Source organism: Triturus cristatus, chromosome 5_2 (genome assembly GCF_964204655.1).
Source record: "Triturus cristatus chromosome 5_2, aTriCri1.1, whole genome shotgun sequence".
Taxonomy (NCBI): domain Eukaryota; kingdom Metazoa; phylum Chordata; class Amphibia; order Caudata; family Salamandridae; genus Triturus; species Triturus cristatus.
This window is the reverse complement of record NC_140588.1, coordinates 267,057,880-267,080,104: the sequence shown is the minus strand read 5'-3', so window position 1 is coordinate 267,080,104 and position 22,225 is coordinate 267,057,880. Positions and strand designations below refer to the sequence as shown.

General features: G+C 42.4%; 1 protein-coding gene across 1 annotated transcript in view; it reads right to left on the bottom strand.

Moving 5' to 3' along the window:
* The window catches only part of LOC146822856 (uncharacterized), a 90,796-nt gene that overhangs the window by 23,859 nt on the left and 44,712 nt on the right, over positions 1 to 22,225 (bottom strand). Inside the window, exons 2-3 of the mRNA XM_085607028.1 lie at positions 20,968 to 21,147; positions 12,858 to 12,969 (exon numbers count right to left, since the gene is read on the bottom strand). Of these exons, the coding sequence (XP_085463154.1) occupies positions 12,858 to 12,969; positions 20,968 to 21,147 (292 nt within the window). The remainder of the gene's footprint in view (positions 1 to 12,857; positions 12,970 to 20,967; positions 21,148 to 22,225) is intronic.

Here is a 22,225-nt window from a genome sequence, read left to right as displayed (position 1 = left end):
TTGCAACTTATGGAATATAAAGTGATTTTGAAAAGACACATCGTTGGAGATGGATTTAGCCATAATTGCATGTTGTGGTCTTAGGGTGTCTGAAGAGAATAGGAAAAGGCATATCACAACCGTCAGATCTGCACTATAGCTGAATGACTATGAAGAAGTACATAAATATACTATCATGTAGTTGCATGAACAAATAAGCCAGGTTTACAAGTGGCGGCTTGGAGCATATGGCAAAGAGCGGTCATTGAAGTACATTGGCGTTACAAAGCTGCCATGATGGAAAGCTTTCAGAATGTAAAGCGTTTAGTATGCTAAAATGGGATATATTATTGTTGAAATTATGTCTCTAATTTGTTGAATTACACTTCATGTGAGGCATCGGTTTTGTGTATGGAAAATGGATTTGGAAGAATGGGTGTAGTTTGAGATTGTGGTTCAGTGGATGTTAACTGGATTTGGAAACCTATAATGCATATATCGTGTTTCCCAACACTAAGTTATTACTTATTTAAGATACATTTAGGTAACTGGCCTGAAACAAAATGATTATATTAAAATAATAAAGCTACACATTGAGCAGGTATAATATGAGTTGCATTGAATTAACTAAGTAGCTTGGAATAGAAATAATATTGATAATTGGGGAATAATACATTTAGTGAACAAAACTATGAGCAAAATACGGATATAATATGAAGAAATTCACATAAATTATCATCAAAGATTTAAATGAATTGCAGAATTGAAAACCACTGAATTGTTAGAACAATCGGAATGTGCTTATATGTTTGTTGATTTGATTTACATACTTCTGAACACTTAGAGCTGTTGACATTGTATGTGTTCTCGCCAGATTATCAGACTAATACCTTAACTGTGAATAAAAGGAACATTTACATGGAAAATTCTATGATGTGGTCCTTTAATGTATGTATATGATTGATAGACAAATTTGACATATACATCGATTGCAAATGAGGATTCATCTTATATTTAGGGATTTATTTAGATGCCATTTTTAAGAGGTTTTTGTCTTGTACTTGGAACTGTATGAAACAGAATGACTAGAAAAGCCTGTTCTGCCTTTATGGGGTGCAGATACAAATAAAGGGATGAAAAATATCTACTATGGATAAGAGGTTGTTATTATTTGGATGATCATGATATCTCTTTAACAACAATGAAGTTACCAATTTTTTTATGTTTGTGCTAGGTTTTAGAATTGAGAAAGCAACAAGTATTGCAAAACATGTTTTGGCAAGGGGTAATTATGATATTTGAATATAGACACAAAATGAAATATAAATAAAATAGATTGAATCATTCTTATACACATTTATGATATGGACATTTTTAAGAACATTTTTCCAAGAATGGAATTATAAGAAGTGAAGTATTTGGATTTTGTAACGCAAGGATGAACTTTAAATGTGCGACCGGCCCAATCAAGCTCCCTTCCCCTCTCCCACCTCCCAGCTCCCAGCTGTCCAGCCCTCCCCAACCCCTACTTAATGGCGGCCCCTGCGGGGACAGGCGAGCAAGACCACTGACTCATTGTCAGTGAAATTGCTCTCCCTCCCTCGCAGCTCCACCATTAAGTGAGGCCTTCCCCCGAGCCCCTGCACTCTCGAGTGTTGGTGTTCGAGGCCCTCCTCCACCTGCAGGTTTCACCTGCGCCTCATCCCTGGTGGTCCAGTGGACCTCTGTCTCCATTCTCTCGCTCTGCTTTTTCTCTCCTTTTTCACTCGTTTTTTTACCCTCACTTCTATCTCCCCATCACTCTCCTTCTGGGTCTTTCCTCCATTTTCTGTCATTTTAACCTGATTTCAAGCTCCCCCCTTCACTCTCCTTCAGTGTCTTTCCTTTGTTTTTCACTTGTTTTTACCCTCATCTCATTCTATCCCTTTCACTCTCCTTCTGTGTCCTCTGTGTCTTTCCTCCACTCTTTCTTGCACTTTTGCTGCTTTATTTGCACTTTTCACTCTCTTTTTGCCTTTTGCCTTTTTCAGCCCGTTTTTCCCCGCCGCTGCTGCCCCCGCAGCCCCTACCCCCCAGCACGACCAGTGCGACCTGCCCAATCCAGCTCCCCTCCCTGCTCCCGCCTCCCTGCTGTCCAGCCCTCCCTGACCCCTACTTAATGGCGGCCGCACCGCCGGTGCGCCAAAGGCAAGCCTGTCTGCGCCTGTTCGTGACCCAACTGCGACCAGCGCCTGGAACCCTGGATCTCTGCACCGTCAATGCTACGACCCAGCGGCACTCCACGCTCTCAACCCAGGCCGCAACAACAACTGCAAGCTAGCATCACCAGCTGACACCCACGGACCCTTCAGCTGTCACCGCTGCCGGCACACCTGCAACAACGCCAAGACCACGGACCCAGCGCAACCCACCCGCAAGAACACAACCAAACTGAAGACCCTAAAATGCATCCTCCTCAACGTCCGATCCCTCCCCAAACACTGAAATCTGGGACCTCCTTGACAGCACCACCCGGACGTAGCATTCTTTACCGAAACCTGGACCAACACCACCTCAGGACCGGACATCCCCATCGCCATTCCCCAAGGATACAAGATCTCCAGGAAGGACCGCCACAACCACCCGGGAGGAGGAATCGCCATCGTCCACAAATCCACCCTCCGCCTGAGCACACTCCATCACGGACATCATCTCCTCGCATGCCATCGCGTCCACCATCTACACCCTACTGGGAGACCTCAACTTCCACCTCGACAACCAACTGGACCCCAGCACCACATCCCTCCAGGACAACCTCCACAACATTGGACTCTGCCAGATTGTGACTGAACCCACGCACTCAACAGGACACACCCTCGACCCCCTCTTCACAACAGGAAACTCCATCACCTTCAGCCACACCACCGAACTCCCATGGATGACCATTGATGCGTACACTTCACCTTCAGAACACCCACCATCCACAGACACCAGCACCTGCTCCCACGAAGAAACTGGACCAGAATCACCGACAACCAGATAAACTCATCACTCAGCAACTCCACCCCAACCATCGCTGAAAACGATGACCCAACACCGCAGCCCGAACCCTGCACAGATGGATCTCCGACAGCGCCAACACCATAGCTCCCCTCAAGAAAAACAACAACACCCACGCCAAGAAAGCTAGATGGTTCACCACCAAACTTCGAGAGTCCAGACGCACTTGCCACCCCCTCGAAAAAGCCTGGAGGAACACCAAATCCACAGAAGCCAACAACAACTTCAGAGCTGCACACCAACGCCCACCACCAACTCATCAGAAAAACGAGGAAAAAAGCAATTAAAGACAGAATCTCCACTCATGCACACAACAGCAAAGAACTCTACAACATCATTAAGGAGTTCGCCAAACCCACCAGCGAGTCCACCGACATCCCTCCCTCACAAGACCTCTGAGACAAACTCAGCACCTTTTTCCACCACAAAATCAAGAGCATCTACGGCAACTTCGATGAAGGCAACCAACACATTGAACCCTCACCAACCACCCCCAACACCCTGAAGCCAGCGATCGACACCTGGACAGCCCTCACCACTGAAGATACACTGAAGACAATTAAGTCAATCCACTCCGAGGCCCCCACGGACCCCTGCCCACACCACATTTTCAACAGAGCCACCGACACCATCGCATCCATGCTCTGCCACACCATGAACCGCTCCCTGGCAACCGCCTCATTCCCTGATGACTGGAAACAAGCTGAGATCAACCCCCTTCTGAAGAAACCCTCGGCGGACCCCACCGACCTCAAAAACTACAGACCCATCTCCCTGCTCCCGTTCCCAGTGAAAGTCATTGAGAAAGCCATCAACAGCCAACTTGCCACATTCATCGAAGAGCACAACATCTTCGACTTCTCCCAATCCGGATTCAGACAAAATCACAGTACGGAAACCGCCCTCCTCGCCGCAACAGACAACATCCGTACCTTACTGGACAAAAAAGAAACAGCAGCCCTCATCCTCCTAGACCTCTCAGCGGCGTTCGACACAGTCTCTCACCGCGCCCTATTACGCAGACTCCATGACGCAGGGATCAATGACAAGGCCCTCGACTGGATCCACTCCTTCCTTTCCGGCAGAACGCAGCAGGACAGACTCCCCCTTTCCTCTCGGACCCTACACCTACCTCATGCGGAGTCCCCTAGCGGTCCTCCCTCAGCCCTACGCTCTTCAAAGTCTACATGGCTCTGCTCGCCCCCATCGCCAGAACCTACGGACTCAACATTGTGTCATACACAGACAACACCCAACTCATCCTCTCCCTATCCAATGAAGCCAACACCGCCGGACACAACTTTTGAGAAGGCATGGAAGCCATCGCCAAATGGATGAAAAACAGCTGCCTATAACTAAACACCAACAAAACGGAAGTACTCATCATGGGCCCAAACCCCGATGCCTGGAACGACACCTGGTGGCCTCGGAAGCCCACCCACCCCCATGGAACACGCAGGCAACCTGGGAATCATCCTGGACTCAGAGCTCAAAATGGACCACCAGATCAACTCCGTCTTGTCCTCCTGCTTTCACACCCTCCGCCTCCTGCGTAAGACCTTCAAATGGATCCCCGTCGAACACAGAAAGACCGTCACTCACGCCCTGGTCACCAGCAGGCTCAACTATGGCAACGCACTCTATGCCGGAATAAACAAAAACCTCACCCGCAAGCTACAGAACATTCAAAACGCCGCCGCAAGACTGGTCCTCAACCTACCAAGAAACTGCCACATCTCCCAGCACCTGCGCACACTCCTCTGGCTCCCCATCGAAGCTAGAGTCACCTTCAAGATGCTAACCCACGCTCAAAAGGCCCTCCACCACACGGGACCAGCATACCTGAATAGTCGACTCAAATTCCACGCACCCCAAAGGACCCTACGATCAGCCCAGCTCTCCTATACTGTGGTCCCCCACACCAGAAAGACAAGATCGGGAGGCCGCTCCTTCTCCTTCCACGTAGCCAGAGCCTGGAACGACCTTCCGCTCCACCTCAAACAGATAACATCGCTCCCCATCTTCGCAAGAAACCTCAAAACCTGGCTGATGGACTGACCTAACCTCCTTGATGGACTCAAACCTGCGACCCCCCCCACCCCCCAGGGCCTTGAGACCCTTATGGGTGAGTAGTCACGCTTAACAAACACCTGATTGATTGATTTGATTGATTGATAATAAAAGTTGAATTCAACTACAAGAGGAAACAGGTTATTAGGCTGTGGTCTATAACTAAGCGCCCTAGTACCCTATAGACTTTAGGTTTCCTACCAGTGTAGCTTCCAGCTATCATTTGAGTATGTGACACTTCTAGATGAATATCCAGGTTCCCGCACAAGATCAGAGGGACTGACCAGGACGCAAGTTCCAAGTTGAGGAAATCGAAAACTTGCTACTCATCGACATTTGAACCATATCCCGAGCAGAGTGTGAATTTTGTTATGCCGATACAACATTCTACAATCAACCACCCACCATAGCGGTCTGAAAGAACCCTGCCAGCAGTGCAAATTGAATGTCTATTAAGAATGGCTACACCTCGGGTCGAGATACTATGGGATGTGCAGGCTAGAAGGATGTATCACAATTCAGACAGAAACCTACTCTTCGCCCATGGGATGTGGGTTTCTTGTATACAGCCATTATCTGACAGGATTGTACCTAATTCTAGCCCTACTCTATGTCTATTTGCTCTGTCATTAAGCCCACATATATTGATGGAGCAAATGCGGATTCTATCCACAGACATCAATTAAAACATCAAGAAAACAAAGTCTGGTTCCTCCCTTCCTTAGAGTAACATGAACACACAAAGAAAAGAGTGCAATATCGGGAACTTTTTCAGAATTGCACAATAGTTCATCATTCTTTGGCTTGCTACTTGTCATGAAATGGCTTCTTTTACCCCCCAACAAAACACTCTGTGCCAACTCTCCAACCCCCCCAAACCCACACCACCCATTCCATCCGCCCGGAAACCCCAAGACTCCATCCTTCCTTCTTCCACTCTATGGAACCACCCACCCATGGAGACTACCGAACCACTTAGACTCGTTGTGATGGAAGTCACTCCACCCCCCAACCATTCACAAAATGTCATTAATTATATCCCAAAATCAACCCAAAAAAAATAAAAATCAGAAAAAGTGAAATAGATATAAACATTATTCCGTTCCGTTCCCCGTTTAGGATACTCCCACCAAGCATATTGCCTAGGACCCAAGGGTCTTCAGAAACTCTTTGGCTCTGATTTCAGAGAGGAAAAAAATGGGTTTCATCCCTAAAGACAATCTTGAGTTTAGCAGGATTTAATAGAAACATCTGGGCTGCATTATTCTGAAATGCTGAGATTAACTGTCTAAGTTGCCACTGTTTCTCTACAGTAACCTGAGAGTAGTCAGGTCCCACAAATAACTTGTGACCCTTCCCAGACCTTTTCCTGTCACGCCTTCCAAGGTCGTACAATGCCTGATGCACCAAAAAGTTATTCAAAGAAATTTATAGAGCCCTAGGTTTTACACTCTTTTGACCAGATCGAGCATGGTTTTTGAATGGGAAGCTATGAGCCCTCTGCACTTCATGACCCCAGACCCATTGAAATAGTTCAGGAAAGGCCTCCGAGAAAAGTTCTACCATGAACTTGCAGACATCTGGACCTGGACGCCCTCCGGAATCCCAAGTATCCTGAGATTATTTGATCGCTGGTGGTTCTCCAACTCAGCGAGCTACCACTCGGTGTCATCCTTCTGGGATTTAAGTGAGTCAGTCAGTGTTCTTTGGGCCGTCAGGTCATCTTCTAGTGTGGAAATATGGTTTCTGCCTCCCCAATCCGTTCAGTAAATGCAGAGCAAGATTTTGCGACACAGCAGATGGTGTTCTGCATTTTGCAACAGGCAGATTGGGTTCTCTGACTTTCTGATCTTGTCTCTTCATGGTGTTCCATAATACTTTGATATATAGCATTCAACGAGACTTCCTCTACCCTAACTTGAGCAGCTGAGTTAGACTGAGTCGACTTCAGGAGGCACTCTCCAGAAGCATCAAGAGCCGGGGAGAAGGAGTAATGCCATGATAGAGTACCTTCCTGCAGCTCCGTTGCATCTGATTGAGGTTTCTTGCAAAACGTGCGAAAAGCAGAGCCCACCGCTGGACTCTGTTCCTCCTCCAGATACAAGCTGCTTGAATCGCTCCAACCGCTCACAGGCGAATTACTCCCTAAACTTGGCTGGTGAGTGTGTGCGATTATTCGTCACCAGATGAATTGGAAGGGTCAGATAATAAGAAAAATGTATCACCTGAATCGACCTCATTTCCCCCTGTAGTGTCACCTGGTCCAACCTGGGCCTGTTGACTTTTCCCATGGTAGGTCGGTGCACCCTTAGGTCTTTCCTTATAGGTTGAGGACCCTGTACCTTGAGGGTCACCATGCCCTTATCAATACTGGCTGCTTTGTCAGGTAAGGTGGGTACCAGAAGTAGGGGACATTACCCTCCTTCAGCTGCCCTTGTGTGAGAACCGCCCTCAAGCCCAGTGGACCCATTGCCTTGGTCAGTAGTGTCTTCTTGTGAGGTATTCTCCTCTGTATATGACTCTGAAGGGATGCCGATAACTTCCACCTCTGGCAGAAAGGATGCTACAGGATTAGTTTCCAGTAAAGTTGATTTTTACTGATAGGTTTTTGTCCAAATATAGGTGCTGGATTCTGTTTCTTGGTGCCCCCATCAGAGAGCTTCTCAGAGCTACCCGTTGTTGGCTTGGTAGTATGTGTATATGCTGGGGGCCGCTCTCTGTTTGCAGCGCAGCTATGGATTTCCCGGGATCACTGAGCTGACAGAGCCGTGCGTCCGAGTCCCTCGTGCGGCTTTCGGAGGCATTGCGGCTTCTCGTCCTGGAGTCAGAGGCAAAGAACAGGGGACACGCCAGATAGATCGCTCCAGAGACAAATACCGAGACCGCCGTATAAACCGGGTAAGTAACAGGCTGTAAGGAGCCCAAATCATCTCACTCTGACCTGAGTCAGCTCCGGTGACGTTCCCAACGGGAGGAAATAGTTAGATTGGTCTGGGGTAGAGACTGTATTGGCCGACTACTCAGCAGACATCTTGCCTTCTACCTATAGATGTCTGGGCAAAACACAGGCACCCTGATCCTGGGTTCACTTTTTACTCTTTTCCGCATAATAAATTGTATAGATTGGATTACTTTTTTATGTCTTCTACCCATGTGGCTGGGGTCAAGATAAACTCCTTTCCGAGAGTCTTTTCAGAACATTATCCTCTGATACTTGATATTGTGCTGATGGGGTTTTTCAGACCTCGAGGTTATTTTAATTTTCATAGAAAGTTGTTACTTGAGACAACCTTTGTCAGCCACTTTAGAGAGTGGTTAACGCAGTTCTTACAATCTTATTACAATACAGCTGCCAGCCCGATTGTCTGGGATGCTTTAAAAGCTGGAATAAGGGGGGGGGGGTTCTCAGTTTTAGGCTGTTTCTGCAAAAGCAGAAAAAGAGAGCTATTCAGGAACTATTGGATGATCTAGCTTAGGCCGAACTGAGGCTCACTAAGGGATTAAAAAACAATCAGGATATTACTGAGGCACAGGAGTTGGTCATGGTTTGCAAGGCTAAAATCAGCCAGCATTGGAGTTCGGAGGTTGCTGGCAAATATTCACTATACAAAAGAGAATGCAATGAATACGTTTAGACCACTGGTACATTTTTGGCCAGACGGATCAGGAAAACAGAGGTGGGGAGAGTATTGCAGCTATTAAGGAACCATCTGTCAGACTAGTGGAAACACCACTGGAGATTCTTTCTTTATTTAACAATTTCTATAAGGAACTCTGTATAGAAGGATTGGTAAGTTCTAGAGAGGGCTATAAGGAACTGTTTGGTGATCTAGACAGCAGTAAGCTTACAGAGAAAGATCAAGCCCTTCTAGATGCCCCTATATCATAGGAGGAAATCTAGGAGGACATCTGTTCATTTGCACAGGGCAAGGCAGCTGGCCCTGATAAGCTTCCTCTCAAGTTTTATAAAACCTTCTTCTTGGAATTGCATAATGATATGCTGAGTACATTTCTAGCTGCTCAGCAGGGACTGGCTCCTCCTTCTTGGGATCAGGCATATATTGTTATTTTTAGAAAAAGGGACAAATCACTCACACTGCCAGGTTCATACAGACCTATATCTGTGCTGAATTTTGATGGCAAGATTTATGCAAAGATCTTGGCCACTCGCTTAGCCAAAGTTATTACCCCGCTAGTGTCACGCAGACAACATGTTTTTATTCCAAAAAGAGGCACGGTCAACCATATTAGACGGGAGGTGACACTTTTTTATTAGGCTAACATACAGCAAGCTCTAATGGATCTGATCCTACTGGATGCCAAGAAGGCGTTTCACAGTGTCTCCTGGGACTTCCTCTGGGCAGTGAAGCGCTGGCTAGGGTTTGGGAATAGGTTTATAACAGCCGTTAGGGCTATGTATAGAATGCCCACCGCCAAAATCTATGTAATGTGTCTTCAATCAGATTCATTGTCTATTTCTAGAGGTACAAGACAAGGGTGTCCCTGCTCCCCCCTCCTATTTGCTTTATACATTGACCCTTTCTTAAGGTTATTGGAACGCAATATGACTATCAAGTCTATTTTTCATAGGCAAGAGGTGTTTCGGGCATTTGCACATGCCGATGATATAGCTATTGTCACTCCAGAACCAGTAATGGCACTAGATTAAATTGAGAGGGTGGCCAAACAGTTTGGATTGGTATCAGGCTATAAACTAAACACAACTAAAACACAGATTGTCTGTACTGAACAAGCTTATATAGAGGATCTAAGGGTGGTCGATGAGGCAGTATACTTAGGGATTCAAATTAGATTGTGTCTCGACAAATTGGTAGAGATAAATTTGTCCCCTCTTCTTGGGAAGATTAAAAGGGAGCTCAATAATGGAATGTCTGCACCTATCACTGGTCGGAAGATGTAAAGTCCTAAAAATGAGTATTCTGCCAAAAGTCTTGCATTTCTTCAGAGCGGTCCCTTTAGAACTACAGGCAATCTGCTTCAGCTTTATTTAGAGTTGGAAAAAATCTCGAAGAGCCATGAAGTTCATGCCGGTCCACAAAAATCGGTGTGGATGAGCAATTCTCAGTTTTACACTCTAGTACTGGGCTTCTCTTTTACAGAATATGGGCATTGTGATAATGGGGGAGGACACTATAGACGAACCCGAGGCCCCATCCACATATCAAATGCTGCTGAGGACCGCAGCAAAGGGATACCTGTTTACGAATGTGGAGCCTAGTTACTAAAAAACAACTAGATTCAAGGTCCTGATAGCCGCCCACAAAGACTGGAAGCAAGTCAGACGATCTCTCCAGCTGGGGCTAATCTGCTAATATACACGAACGTCAGCCTCTTTGGTATTGCCCCCACATAATTTGGGATACAGTGATGGGGAGATGGAGGTCTAAGGGGAAAAGTAGATTACATGACTTTTTCACGGACTCCCAAATCAGCTCTTTCTGAGTTACAAAATAATTTTATCTCACAATCTGATTTTTTTAAGTTTCTACAAGTGCGTGATTTTTTGATCAGAAATAAAAACTCTCTGGGCATGATGATAAAGACTCCCCTAATCGAAGGAATTTGCATGTAAAACAGAATTGGGCAATTGTATGACAGGCATTTAGAGGTTCAATTAGATGATTTGGAGATTCAGAACCAAAAATGGAATTTAAGGCTTAATCGGGAGGGAATACTACAAGCAGATGGCAAATGTAAACGCTGTGGGTGTGAACAGGCGGGGATTCTCCATTTATTTTTTCTGTGCCCGTAATTCGGACCGTTAACCGAGGAGATAGAGTATTTTTTGACTGACACTATTGGTGCACCTGTTATTTTTTACACCCTCATTGATGTTGCTTGGTATTATAGATGAGATGTTGTCTAATCAATCATTATGGGAGGGACGGTATTTGCTATTCCTAGAAGCTGCTGTGGCCCGATTATGTATTGCATTTAATTGGGTTGATAGAGAGCCTCCGTCTGTTGAAATGTGAAGAGCCAGATTTTTGGCAATCTATATTTTGAAGTTTAGTCTCTATACCTGTAAGGGATATAGAAAACAACAACTAGGGAAAAAAATCTGGGGGAAACTGGCTGAACGTGTGAATCGGTAGGAAATGCGGCTGTCGTTATGAACTTGCCAGTGGTTTTATTGATGTGTGCTTGTATGTTAAGTCTAAGTCTCTCCAACAGTTAATGAAATACTGTTCGGTTTTCTATGAGCCCGATATTCTTTGCTATTATGCTTTGTATTTATCTCTTCACGCAGATCTTTGTTCCCCTACTTTCATCTGTTCTTCATTGTCAATTTTTGTGCGTCTTGCTCTGAATAACTTATGTATTATTGTTTTTTCTTTTTCATGGAATGGCAGAATAATATTTTTTTTATTTAAATTAAAAATAAATGTAACAGCTTTTTAATTCATTGCTAAAAGATATATGATTAAGATCAATTTGAAGGTTCTCCGATTGAAAGAATTATGAAGCACTTTTGAGAATGTATATGTGTGTGTGGTGAGGAATAGGATACAGTGGGCTATTGGGTTACATAAATGGATGTGCAGTATGCAATTTTGCAGTTTTTGTGTATGCATAATAAATAGTGGAAATTGTGACTGATGTTTGTGGGAGATAGGCATATTGTGTTAGCTTTGTTGTGGTACCTTAATGCCATTGTTATGAACTTACAGAGATAGTCACTGCCTTCTTCTATCCTTTTCTCAGAACACGTTGTGTAGTTAGGGAAGCTCTCCCATAGAGGGAGGAAATGCAGCTGGACTTTCTAGTTTATTCAAAGTAGTGTTGGGAGGAAAATGGCTCTGAGTTTTGATTGTTTACTGCTATTGTGAGCTGTTGGTAATTAGTGGTGTTAACTACTTTAGAGGCCAGTTAAAGTATGATATATTATGGAGATCCATGAAATTGAAAAGTTAGCCTGGAGAATGATGTCCCTTAAAAAGCTCAGAGTAGCCTGTAGGGTGGGAGGCCTCAAGACAACTGATGTTGCAACAACAAGTTCACTAGAGATAGCTCACACATACCATGTATAGCAGAATCCCCGGCTGGAGTATAGAGCTCTTTTTGATCAGAAACTTTATAGTATAATAAAGCTTTCTGCAGACACCTCTAGCTGTACATCAATTTCTTTTTCAACAGATCTAGCCACAAAGAAAATCAAACAGAACTGGATTTTGCTGATGTTAGCTTTATACCATCTGCATTGGTCTGTCGCCTACAATTTTCACGGACATTATAGTCTTGCTGATCATTTGTTGATTTCCAAAGAGCTAGTCATCTTCCATTCCCTACATTAGATGTTCTTAATGTCATATCTTTCTAACATATGTGTTCTGTAAAATTGTGTTTGATTTTAAGCACCGTTTATAAACCATACTTAGTCATGCATCTTTATTACTGTATCATCACTGTGGAAAGGGATCTTCCGCACTTTGAAGTCCTAAAGATATCATATTTACTATACAAATAATTCAAAACAATTCAAAACATAAAAAGAACTTTAAGGATGTTCTGAGAAGAAAAAAGAATTAACAGTACTGCTAACCAAGTACTCAGATTCTTGGACATTGCAGGAGACTTGGTCTTGTTGGCGTTAGTAGGCGTTATCTCTGATCACTTGCAATAGAGTTACGTAAAGTATCAATGGTACTTACATTACATTTGCTTGGAAAGGATGGATCCATTCTCACTGCCATCTGTCACTTCTGAACATTTAGAATAGAATTACTTAATGTATCAAAGGTACTTACATTCCATATTTCCTCCCATAATATATAAATCTTTAAGTTTGCTTGGAAAGGATGGATCCATTCTCACTGCCATAGCCAGATTAGTCAGTGGCCCAGTAGCAATCAGAGTCAGCTGGACAAAACAATAACAATCAGTCATTAATACTTTTGTGCATGGCTGTGGTATTTGCAACAAGGACAAATTACATATATTTTTAGAATGGTTTAATGTAGTTTAAAATAATTTCCAATGTACAATCAAATTCAATACAAAAGTGCCTAAGTTGCCATAATGCATAGGTCTGCTACACTTGTTATATAAGTAGTGCTAAATGGCACACTTTGCTCTTTACTTATTATTCAGCACTATTCTTGTTGATTATTGGAATTAGCAAACATCACAAATGTGCATACGTGTGATGGTTACTCGTATTTTTCAGCAGCAAGATCAGCAGCATCTCTGACAACTTCATGCCCCAACCTGACCCTTTCATCTTTGTAGTCCTCCTGCCCATCTCAACCAACACCCAGAGGATCACCCTGACCAAATGGTCATCCATCATCACACAAGAAACCAACATGACCATGCAGTCCATACACTCCAGGGAATCCTCAGACTACTGCTATCACCATGTCTTCCTCAAAGGACTGGACCCTATCAGTGTGGCCCTCACCCTGCTTGCAAAAGTTTTATAGCCGCCTACTCAGACACCTGGAAACACACCACAGTACTCCCCCAAGGGCATGTGTGTGCGCAACATGAAACTTTGAAAAATGCACTAAAGTTTTTGCAAATTACCATCAAGATTATCTTCATGGTAATTTGCGCCCCCAATTAGCGAAATCACTAGTCTAAAGTGGTTCTTGCATTGCATGTAAGGAATCGCAAATTGCGATTCCTTAAATGCAATCGCAATTTGAGAAATCGCAAACAATTGCGAATCTTCAAATTGCGTGTGCCTTGAACCTTGATGCATCGCAAATGCCTTTTTTGCGGGTGCAAACGGCCGATTTTTGCAAATCGCACTGTTTGCGCTCTCAAAAATGGTTGATGCATGTGCCTGATAGTGTCCAAGTAAATCAGATTCAGCATGACATGGTTTGAACATCTGCAAAAGTGCCAAATAGAAAAACTCTTCTCTCCAGAGTCTAGTAACTTAGTTTTCTGTGGTTAATTAGATTTCCTTTGTTGTGTCTCATCAAACAACCGTCACATCCAAGTACTGTATATCTTCCGACTTCTATGTTTTCTGTTACATTACTTCTATATGTATAGTGCTGAAGTACTTCATAGAGACACATGTTTTGAAGATGGGGACTCTTTCTTGGGTAGTATGTATCCAGCATGTTAGTTTTCAGAATTTCTGTACTTACGGGATCAAGTTCTGCAAGGTACTGTATTTCTGGGAAAGACTTTAACACTGTATTATGACTGCTTGCAAGGCTTACCCACACAATTCCTCTTGACTTGGAGGACAAACTAGCCAAGCTCAACCTGTCCGAACATTCATCAGATCCTATTTCTCTGTGGAAAGGCATTTTCAAACTAAATCTGTACAATTTCTTTGTAAGACTCTTTTCTGCAGAAATCTTGTCTCACATATCTTTCATCTCTGTCTTCTCTGATTTTGTTATATATGTAGTTACATAGTGAGCAACAGCAATGGAATTGTCTGCCACAAATTGTAGATCCATATTTGCATTCCACATCTTCCGAATCACTGGGTTATAGTCATTAATATACTTGGAAGTCTCTGTTCTTCTAAGGTTGTATGTATTTTTCAGTGATATCCGTGTACAGACAAAAAGCTGTTGACTCTTCCTTCTGAGATGACAGGCCATGTGAATCCAAAATGGCATCTTGTGTAAAATTTTACTTTGCATCTGTATTTTCATCGACAGTACTTCACACATCTATGAGTTTGAAACAGTAGAACTTGTTGCCTCAAGCTCCTGTCACCACCCTCTTTTAGAATGGCACATGTCACATACTGTTCTATGAAAAACAAGACAGAGTCATCACTGTCTGTTCCAAATTTTGGTGCATCTTTTATCCATAACTGCATGTGAATATGTGGAGCACCTCTAGCTTGGTACTCCTTATGCCAAAAGCAATCAGTTACTTGACCAAGAGGAGGATTACTTTTGTTGTAGATGAAAGACACCATGGTTTAAAACATGTGGTTGAAATATCTGCAAACATTTGCAGGATCCTATGAGCAATGTGCTCCTGCAGTCTTCAGATTGATGTCTTTTATGTTTGAGTTTGCTTCTCATAAGAAATCAAGGAGGTCATCCCATGCATACTCTACACAACTGACTGTTAGAAACCAAGGTCCTTATTTATGAAAAGTGATACATTGCTGGGCAAAACCAGCGATATGTCACTTTTCAGAGAGCCATCCTTACGACGCCACAGATAAGCCATATTTAGAATATGGCGCTCCATGGAGCAAGGATTTACAGATATGTCAGGAATTCTGACATATCCGGTGGTGCAAATACAATGCATTGCTGGAGTGTGTCAGAAAACTGACCCAACTCTATCATTATTTCATAACCCATGTACGAGTCCCATGTGAAAAGACCTGTGTCAACTGTTATGCCTGCTTGAAGCGGCATTAAGGATTTTGACACAGTCAAGTCTTAGAAGTGGTGTAGTTATATCTCATAAATTTCACTGTGCCACTCCTATGAGGCTTTTTTACAGGGGAACGCCCACCCTGCATACATTATTCCTGACGCAAGTATAATGTATTGCAGGCCTTTACAAAGTAATACATCTGCCTAGATGTGTTACTTTGTGAATAGGGCTCAGTGTGGTGCATTGATTACGCCGATACAGCATCACAAAAAGGTGACGCATTAGCGGTGCAAGCCCTTCATAAATAAGGGCCCAAGTAGGTGCTCTTAGGTTTCTCAACATGCATTTGAACTCGCCATGATGTTGATACCAATACTCATTAGTACCACATTGACACGCCTTCAAAATAATCAAGTTATATTCCAGGTTTTCATCTTTTCCTTGAACTTTGTCAAGAAATTCCCTTGCTGTGATATTTTGCAGATTCAGTCCTGTCTGGAGAATGTGGTTTACTGCAAAAGATAGTCCTGACAAGTCACTCTCAGATAAAAAGTGAAATATATAGGGAATACACTGGCGAAATCTAGGGTCCTCTGAATGTAGTCTAGTTCATCTGTACTCAGCTGCTGGTATCTATACAGGCCGGCCATCATGCCTACCGCCCACTCCTATGGGGAAGATATGATGAAAACACCGAACTTCTAAATTTTTCTCCCATACAGTCAAGGGAGCTCCTCTTTCATTTGAAAGAGATCAATAGCATCACCAACAATCTCTTTAGAATGCAGAGGGTGGATACTGTAGTGTTCATAAATTTCTTCTGATCTGGATCATTCCACCTTTTCAATCTAACATTTTGTTAGTAATGTGTCACCCTCCTTATGTGTTACATCTTGAATAGCATCTACATTTTTATTGTAAAAATAATTTTGTACCAGATATAATGCTGCTTTTTTTACTTTACTAACATCCACTAACTCTTGCCATATTTTTTTACTCTTGGTAGGGACATCATTGACTAGAATAATAAGTGCTTCTTTAAAATCTCTCTGCACCCCTACTGTTTCAATATTCTGCTTGAAATCTAATGGCAAGTACACTACTCTACCTTTAAGAACTTTCAGTAACTCTGTTGGAGGTAACTTCCCTGCCTTTGGCGCCTTACGGACTATAGAATGGAATGGATGTAAAGACTGTATAATAATTGATTCATACACATATAGAACTTGAAGTTCTTGTGGAATTGAAACTAGTTCTAAGTTGTTATGGACTGACCTAGCTGGCATTTGATTATCCTCCAACGTATCATAACAGTACTTACATAGTTTATTGTGTGTAGCAAGCAAAGAATTCCTCTACAAATAAATAATACTTGTGTCCTGTTCCACTGCACCTGTAGATAACCAGTCTTCATTTTCCCTACACTCCACTTCAGAAACAAAGAAATGAAACTGAACATCATCACAAACGTTTTCTACCTCTGCTACTGTACCATGCAAAAGAACTCTGTTCATTTCCCCGAAACATAGGGCAGGAGTTTTGACATAGTAAAGCCTTCTAACTGATGTTCGCATTTGCATGTAGTTTACAGCTAACATTCAGAAATGATGAGAGGTGCTTTGGCACACTTTCTTTGATAGACATGCTAGTGACTGCCTCCTGTAAATATGTAAACTTTCTAACCTTGCATGGATCTAATCCTTGCAAAGCCAGAATAGTCTGTTTTAGACTTCTGTTTGGTAACGTACGTAGAAAAGACCTCAATATATCGATAGATTTCTGCTGAACTCTTCAAATTCTGCTACAGTCCCATTTATATACAGGGGTCTGTCTACTCCTTCTCTGTACAACTATGACTTCCTCAACATTTCTAGTATATCACCTCTTTTGGAATAGGACCACCATCCTTCATCTCATAACATCATCCATATTCTTCAACTGCATGCATGCTTTCACGTCATCCAGGAATTCACCAAACCCCACAGCCAAGCCACAGACATCACCCCCTCCCAGGACCTCTGCGACAAGCTCGGATCCTTCTTCCACCTCAAGATCAAAAACCTCTACGACAATTTTGACACCCAGATGCCGGACTCCACAGCCACCCCGCCGTCTGGCTATGCCAGCCGGCCCACCATCTCCGCCTGGACACCAATCACGACAGAAGAGACCACCTCGACCATGAAAGGCATCCATGCAGGGGCCCCTACTGACCCCTGCCTAACACACATCTACCGCAGAGCCGTCACCGCCATCGCATCAGAATTACGACGCACCATCAACACCACTTTCAAGACCAGGACTTTCCCTGACGACTGGAAACACACAGAAGTCAGGCCCCTACTTAAGAAGCCCACAGCAGATCCAACAGCCCTCAAAAACTACCAGTCCATCTCACTCCTCTCCTTCGCGGTGAAAGTTGCAGAGAAGACCGTCAACGCAGAACTGACAAGGTTCATTGAACATTTGATACTGCCACATACATGAATAGTTTCGGACTATGTGAGTGAATTATAAGTTCCTCTGTCGCTGTCTGACTGGCTGGGAGAGACTATCTATGTCTTTGAAAATATGTATGTTCATTGCATTATGGGTGGTAAACTTTAAGTAGTAGTTGGCATAGGGGTCTGCAAGTAATGAGTAACTCACTGAAACTCAAAAGGATACCTCTAATCTTTTAAGCAAAAAGCACTGTGCTTTATGGCATACCTACAGCTTTACTCAGAGGTGAGTTATCTTTACTAAAATATGGGTTTAAGACTTTACGAAGGGGATTTACATGCCACTAATAGGCCTCACCCGTGTTTAAAGGACTATTTGTCTGGATGGATGACTAGGTTGTGTCACTACTCGGATACATATGTGAGTGAGTGTAGGAGTTCACCTGTAGCAGTGCCATGAGATGTTTAAGTAAATGTGTTGCATATATGTGTGTCTGTTTTAGTAACTCTATGACTCTCTAAATGTCTATGCAAGGGTCTAAACGAATACCTCAGTGCCTGTGTTAGGGAATAGAGGGGTTTGTAGGTGTGTATGCAAATGTCTTTGATACTCTGGCATACATAAGTAGTTTCCAAATAAATAAGTGAATGTATAAGTCCCTCTGTCACTATCTGACTATGTAAGAAGGAGTCTCTATGCTTTCATGAACATGTATATCAGTTGCACGATGGGTGGCATTTTCTATGTAGTAGTTGGCACAGGGGTCTGCAAGTGCACAAGCAACTTACTGCAATTCAAAAAGGACATCGCTCATCAATTTGCAGGAGGTGTCCACCTCAACATTGGGACACTCCATTGGACTTGGTGATTGTGTGTCCACTGAGGCAGGGCCAGTCAGGTGACAATCCTGTTTACCGGGAGATGGTTACCTCCTGCTGCAGCAGCTGCCATAAAAGAATGTTTGCAGGAGAGCAGAGAAGACCTGTAAGGGATAAGTGGGTGTCGAAAGACCAGAGTCCCAAGGACAATAATCATTTTTCTTTTGTTTTTTTCAAGTTCTTAAGCCCTGTGTTTGCTTTTGAGTTCAACACCACAGAAACAAAAACACAAAAAAATGTAAAAGCACAATTTTTTTCCCTTCGTAGTACCACTTTTTCTGGTAAAAAAAAGTCTCTTTAGAACCACCTTTTCAGGTTTAAAAAAAGAAAAACTCTTTTAAAAAATAAATACATTCTGTAGCGCTGTCGAGTACCAGCTAAATCAGCCTATATTACGGTATTTAGCTGGTACCACTGAAGTACTGTGCAACCAATTTATCATTTAAAAAATATATATATTGCCTCAAAAGGACTTATGAGAAATGATCAGGGCAAGGCATAGTGAGGATTTCAAACCTAAAGGAGCTTTAGTAAGCTTCAGGAAGCTTTACTGTCTAAAGAGACTGGCTTGCCCATAAGGGGTTATGTACAGAGCTAAATCTAAGCAGTGGCTTCCCATTCATGTCTGATTGATTGCCCACAAGAGATTGGCTACTCGCAATGTGTTCAGTGCAGCTCAAACGCTGACCAGAATAGGAGATAGATAGATGGATGGATGGATGGATGGATGGATGGATGGATGGATGGATGGATGGATGGATGGATGGATGGATAGATAGATGGATAGATGGATAGATGGATAGATGGATAGATAGATAGATAGATAGATAGATAGATAGATAGATAGATAGATAGATAGATAGATAGATAGATAGATAGATAGATAGATAGATAGATAGATAGATAGATAGATAGATAGATAGATAGATAGATAGATAGATAGATAGATAGATAGATAGATAGATAGATAGATAGATAGATAGATAGATAGATAGATAGATGGAGAGATAGATAGATAGATAGATAGATAGATAGATAGATAGATAGATAGATAGATAGATAGATAGATAGATAGATAGATAGATAGATAGATAGATAGATAGATAGATAGATAGATGGATGGATGGATGGATGGATGGATGGATGGATGGATGGATGGATGGATGGATGGATGGATGGATGGATGGATGGATGGATGGATGGATGGATAGATAGATAGATAGATAGATAGATAGATAGATAGATAGATAGATAGATAGATAGATAGATAGATAGATAGATAGATAGATAGATAGATAGATAGATAGATAGATAGATAGATAGATAGATAGATAGATAGATATCAATGGTTCAAAACATTGTACTGTTTCGTGTAAGGAGTAGGGAGGCATGATCATGTCTCATCAGCCCAATGGAACCTACATTATCCCATGATGCACCAAATGATCAGTTCAAGGATCTGTGTAGAACTGACAGAGCTTGGAACTAGAAAGGTCCTTCATTCCTCTGAAAAGTCATACTCTATGTCAGAAAAAATACACTTGCACAAAAGTGAGGTCCTCTTTCTAGAAGTGTCAGACTGTATGAGAAATTAAGCGCATGGCAAGGTCTTCCCCATAAATTTACTCACACTGTGGATCAACGAGCTGGTAATCGCTTAAGAATCATCATGGTTTAGAAGACTGTTAAAAACTGGCTTTTCAAAAAATGTACGTTTTTTGTCACACTGTAATGCCTTAATCCCCACTGCCAAGATGTCCCAGGGAAATTGTTCACTTGAGAAAAGGAAATCTAAAAATAAAAATTTCCATAACTAGTTCCATAACCTGTTTAAAACATGAGAATGTATGGGGTTGCTTGTACTGTAGTCTGCGGCTTCTAGTACAGGCTCCCAGCTGATGCTGTCCCACAACAGAAAACTGATGAAGGCTTTTGAGGGAGAGAGGCAGTAATATCACGTTAACAGTCATGCAATAATTGGTGTCAATTACTATCTTTATGTGCCATTACCTGGTCTTGGGACAACGAGTTAACTGAAAACTGATGTTTGCTTGATACTAATCATCTCTACAGTCCATAATGTTTAAACAGCAGCAGTTGAGTTATATAATGTTCAATTCCCATATACATACATTTGAAGAACCATTATACAGACAGCATGACTGATCAACTAACCAACTAACAGAATAGATTAAAAAAACTAAATATCAATGATTTCATATGTTACCTGTCCAGCATGTTTGGTGGCCAGTTTGACCATGATATCTACTGCATGCTCTTTCTGGATGTTTTCAATTCCAGGGGCATCTGGATCCGGAACATCACCCAGGCCATCCTTTCCATGGAAATAAGATGCATTGATTCGCTCTCCAAGTATTGGCCTGTCTAGTCCCCGATACACAGGAATCTGTAAAACACAGTTGCGGAAAGTCATTCATATTGATCCTAAATCTGTCTTTTGGAGATCATTACATTTTCCAGTTTATTTACACACCCACTCATTTTTATTTACAATTAGTAAAAAATTTATTTTCAACTATGTTATACTATTTAATATTTGTAAATAAAAAAATATGTCATTTTAACAGCTTGTTGATCCTGAAGTCTGTTGGAAGACCCAAGTTGGTCTCACGGTAACTGGTGAATTTTAGGATAATAGGCCTTGAGATGGGCTGTGTGTAATGGGAGGAGATTTAGGGGAAGAGATAATCTTTTCATGTTTCTAGAATTAGATGGCATGGAGGCAGAGGTGTATCCAAAGATCTGCAATCTTCTGGAGGATTTGTTGAGTACTGTGTGAGCATGGCTAGTACCTTTTATACAAAGCACTAAAAATTGAATTTTTCCCTTACTCTCTGTTGCTGACAAAAGCAGGTCCAGACTACAGACACTTGTTTAATGGTGTGTCTTTCATGTGTACACAGTTTTTTGTATGTTCTGGGGGAGGTTCTTATAATGGTGATCAGATGATGTACAATGTTGTAATGGGGCATTTTTTTAACTTTCATCCAGGAGAGCTTTAAGTGGGTGAGACACATTCTGAGGTTTACCCCTGTAAACACCTGCCCAAGCTATGTGATACATTTCTTGAGTGTTTCTAATCTTCAATTTAACTTGAGTGATGACAACACTCAAGTTAAATTGAAGATTAGAAACACTCAAAAATGTACTCCACAAATCCTCCAGAAGATTGCAGATCTTTGGATACACCTCTGCCTCCATGCAGTTTGGATTGGGAAACAGTGCCCAGAAGTAATCTTTAGCTTCTTCTCTAGTTTCAGCTGGCAAGGGTATATGTTGGAACTGGGTTCTGCCCATTTAATCCCTCTGGATTTTTCACTTCTGAAGTACCTGGGTTTAAACCTTTAATGTGTGTGAGACAAACCAAAAAATTCTCATTCACTGTCAATTCACTTCACTTTGATAGCTTTATTTCGGTCAATGACCATAAAAGCACAGATAAAATATATACATATTCATAAAAT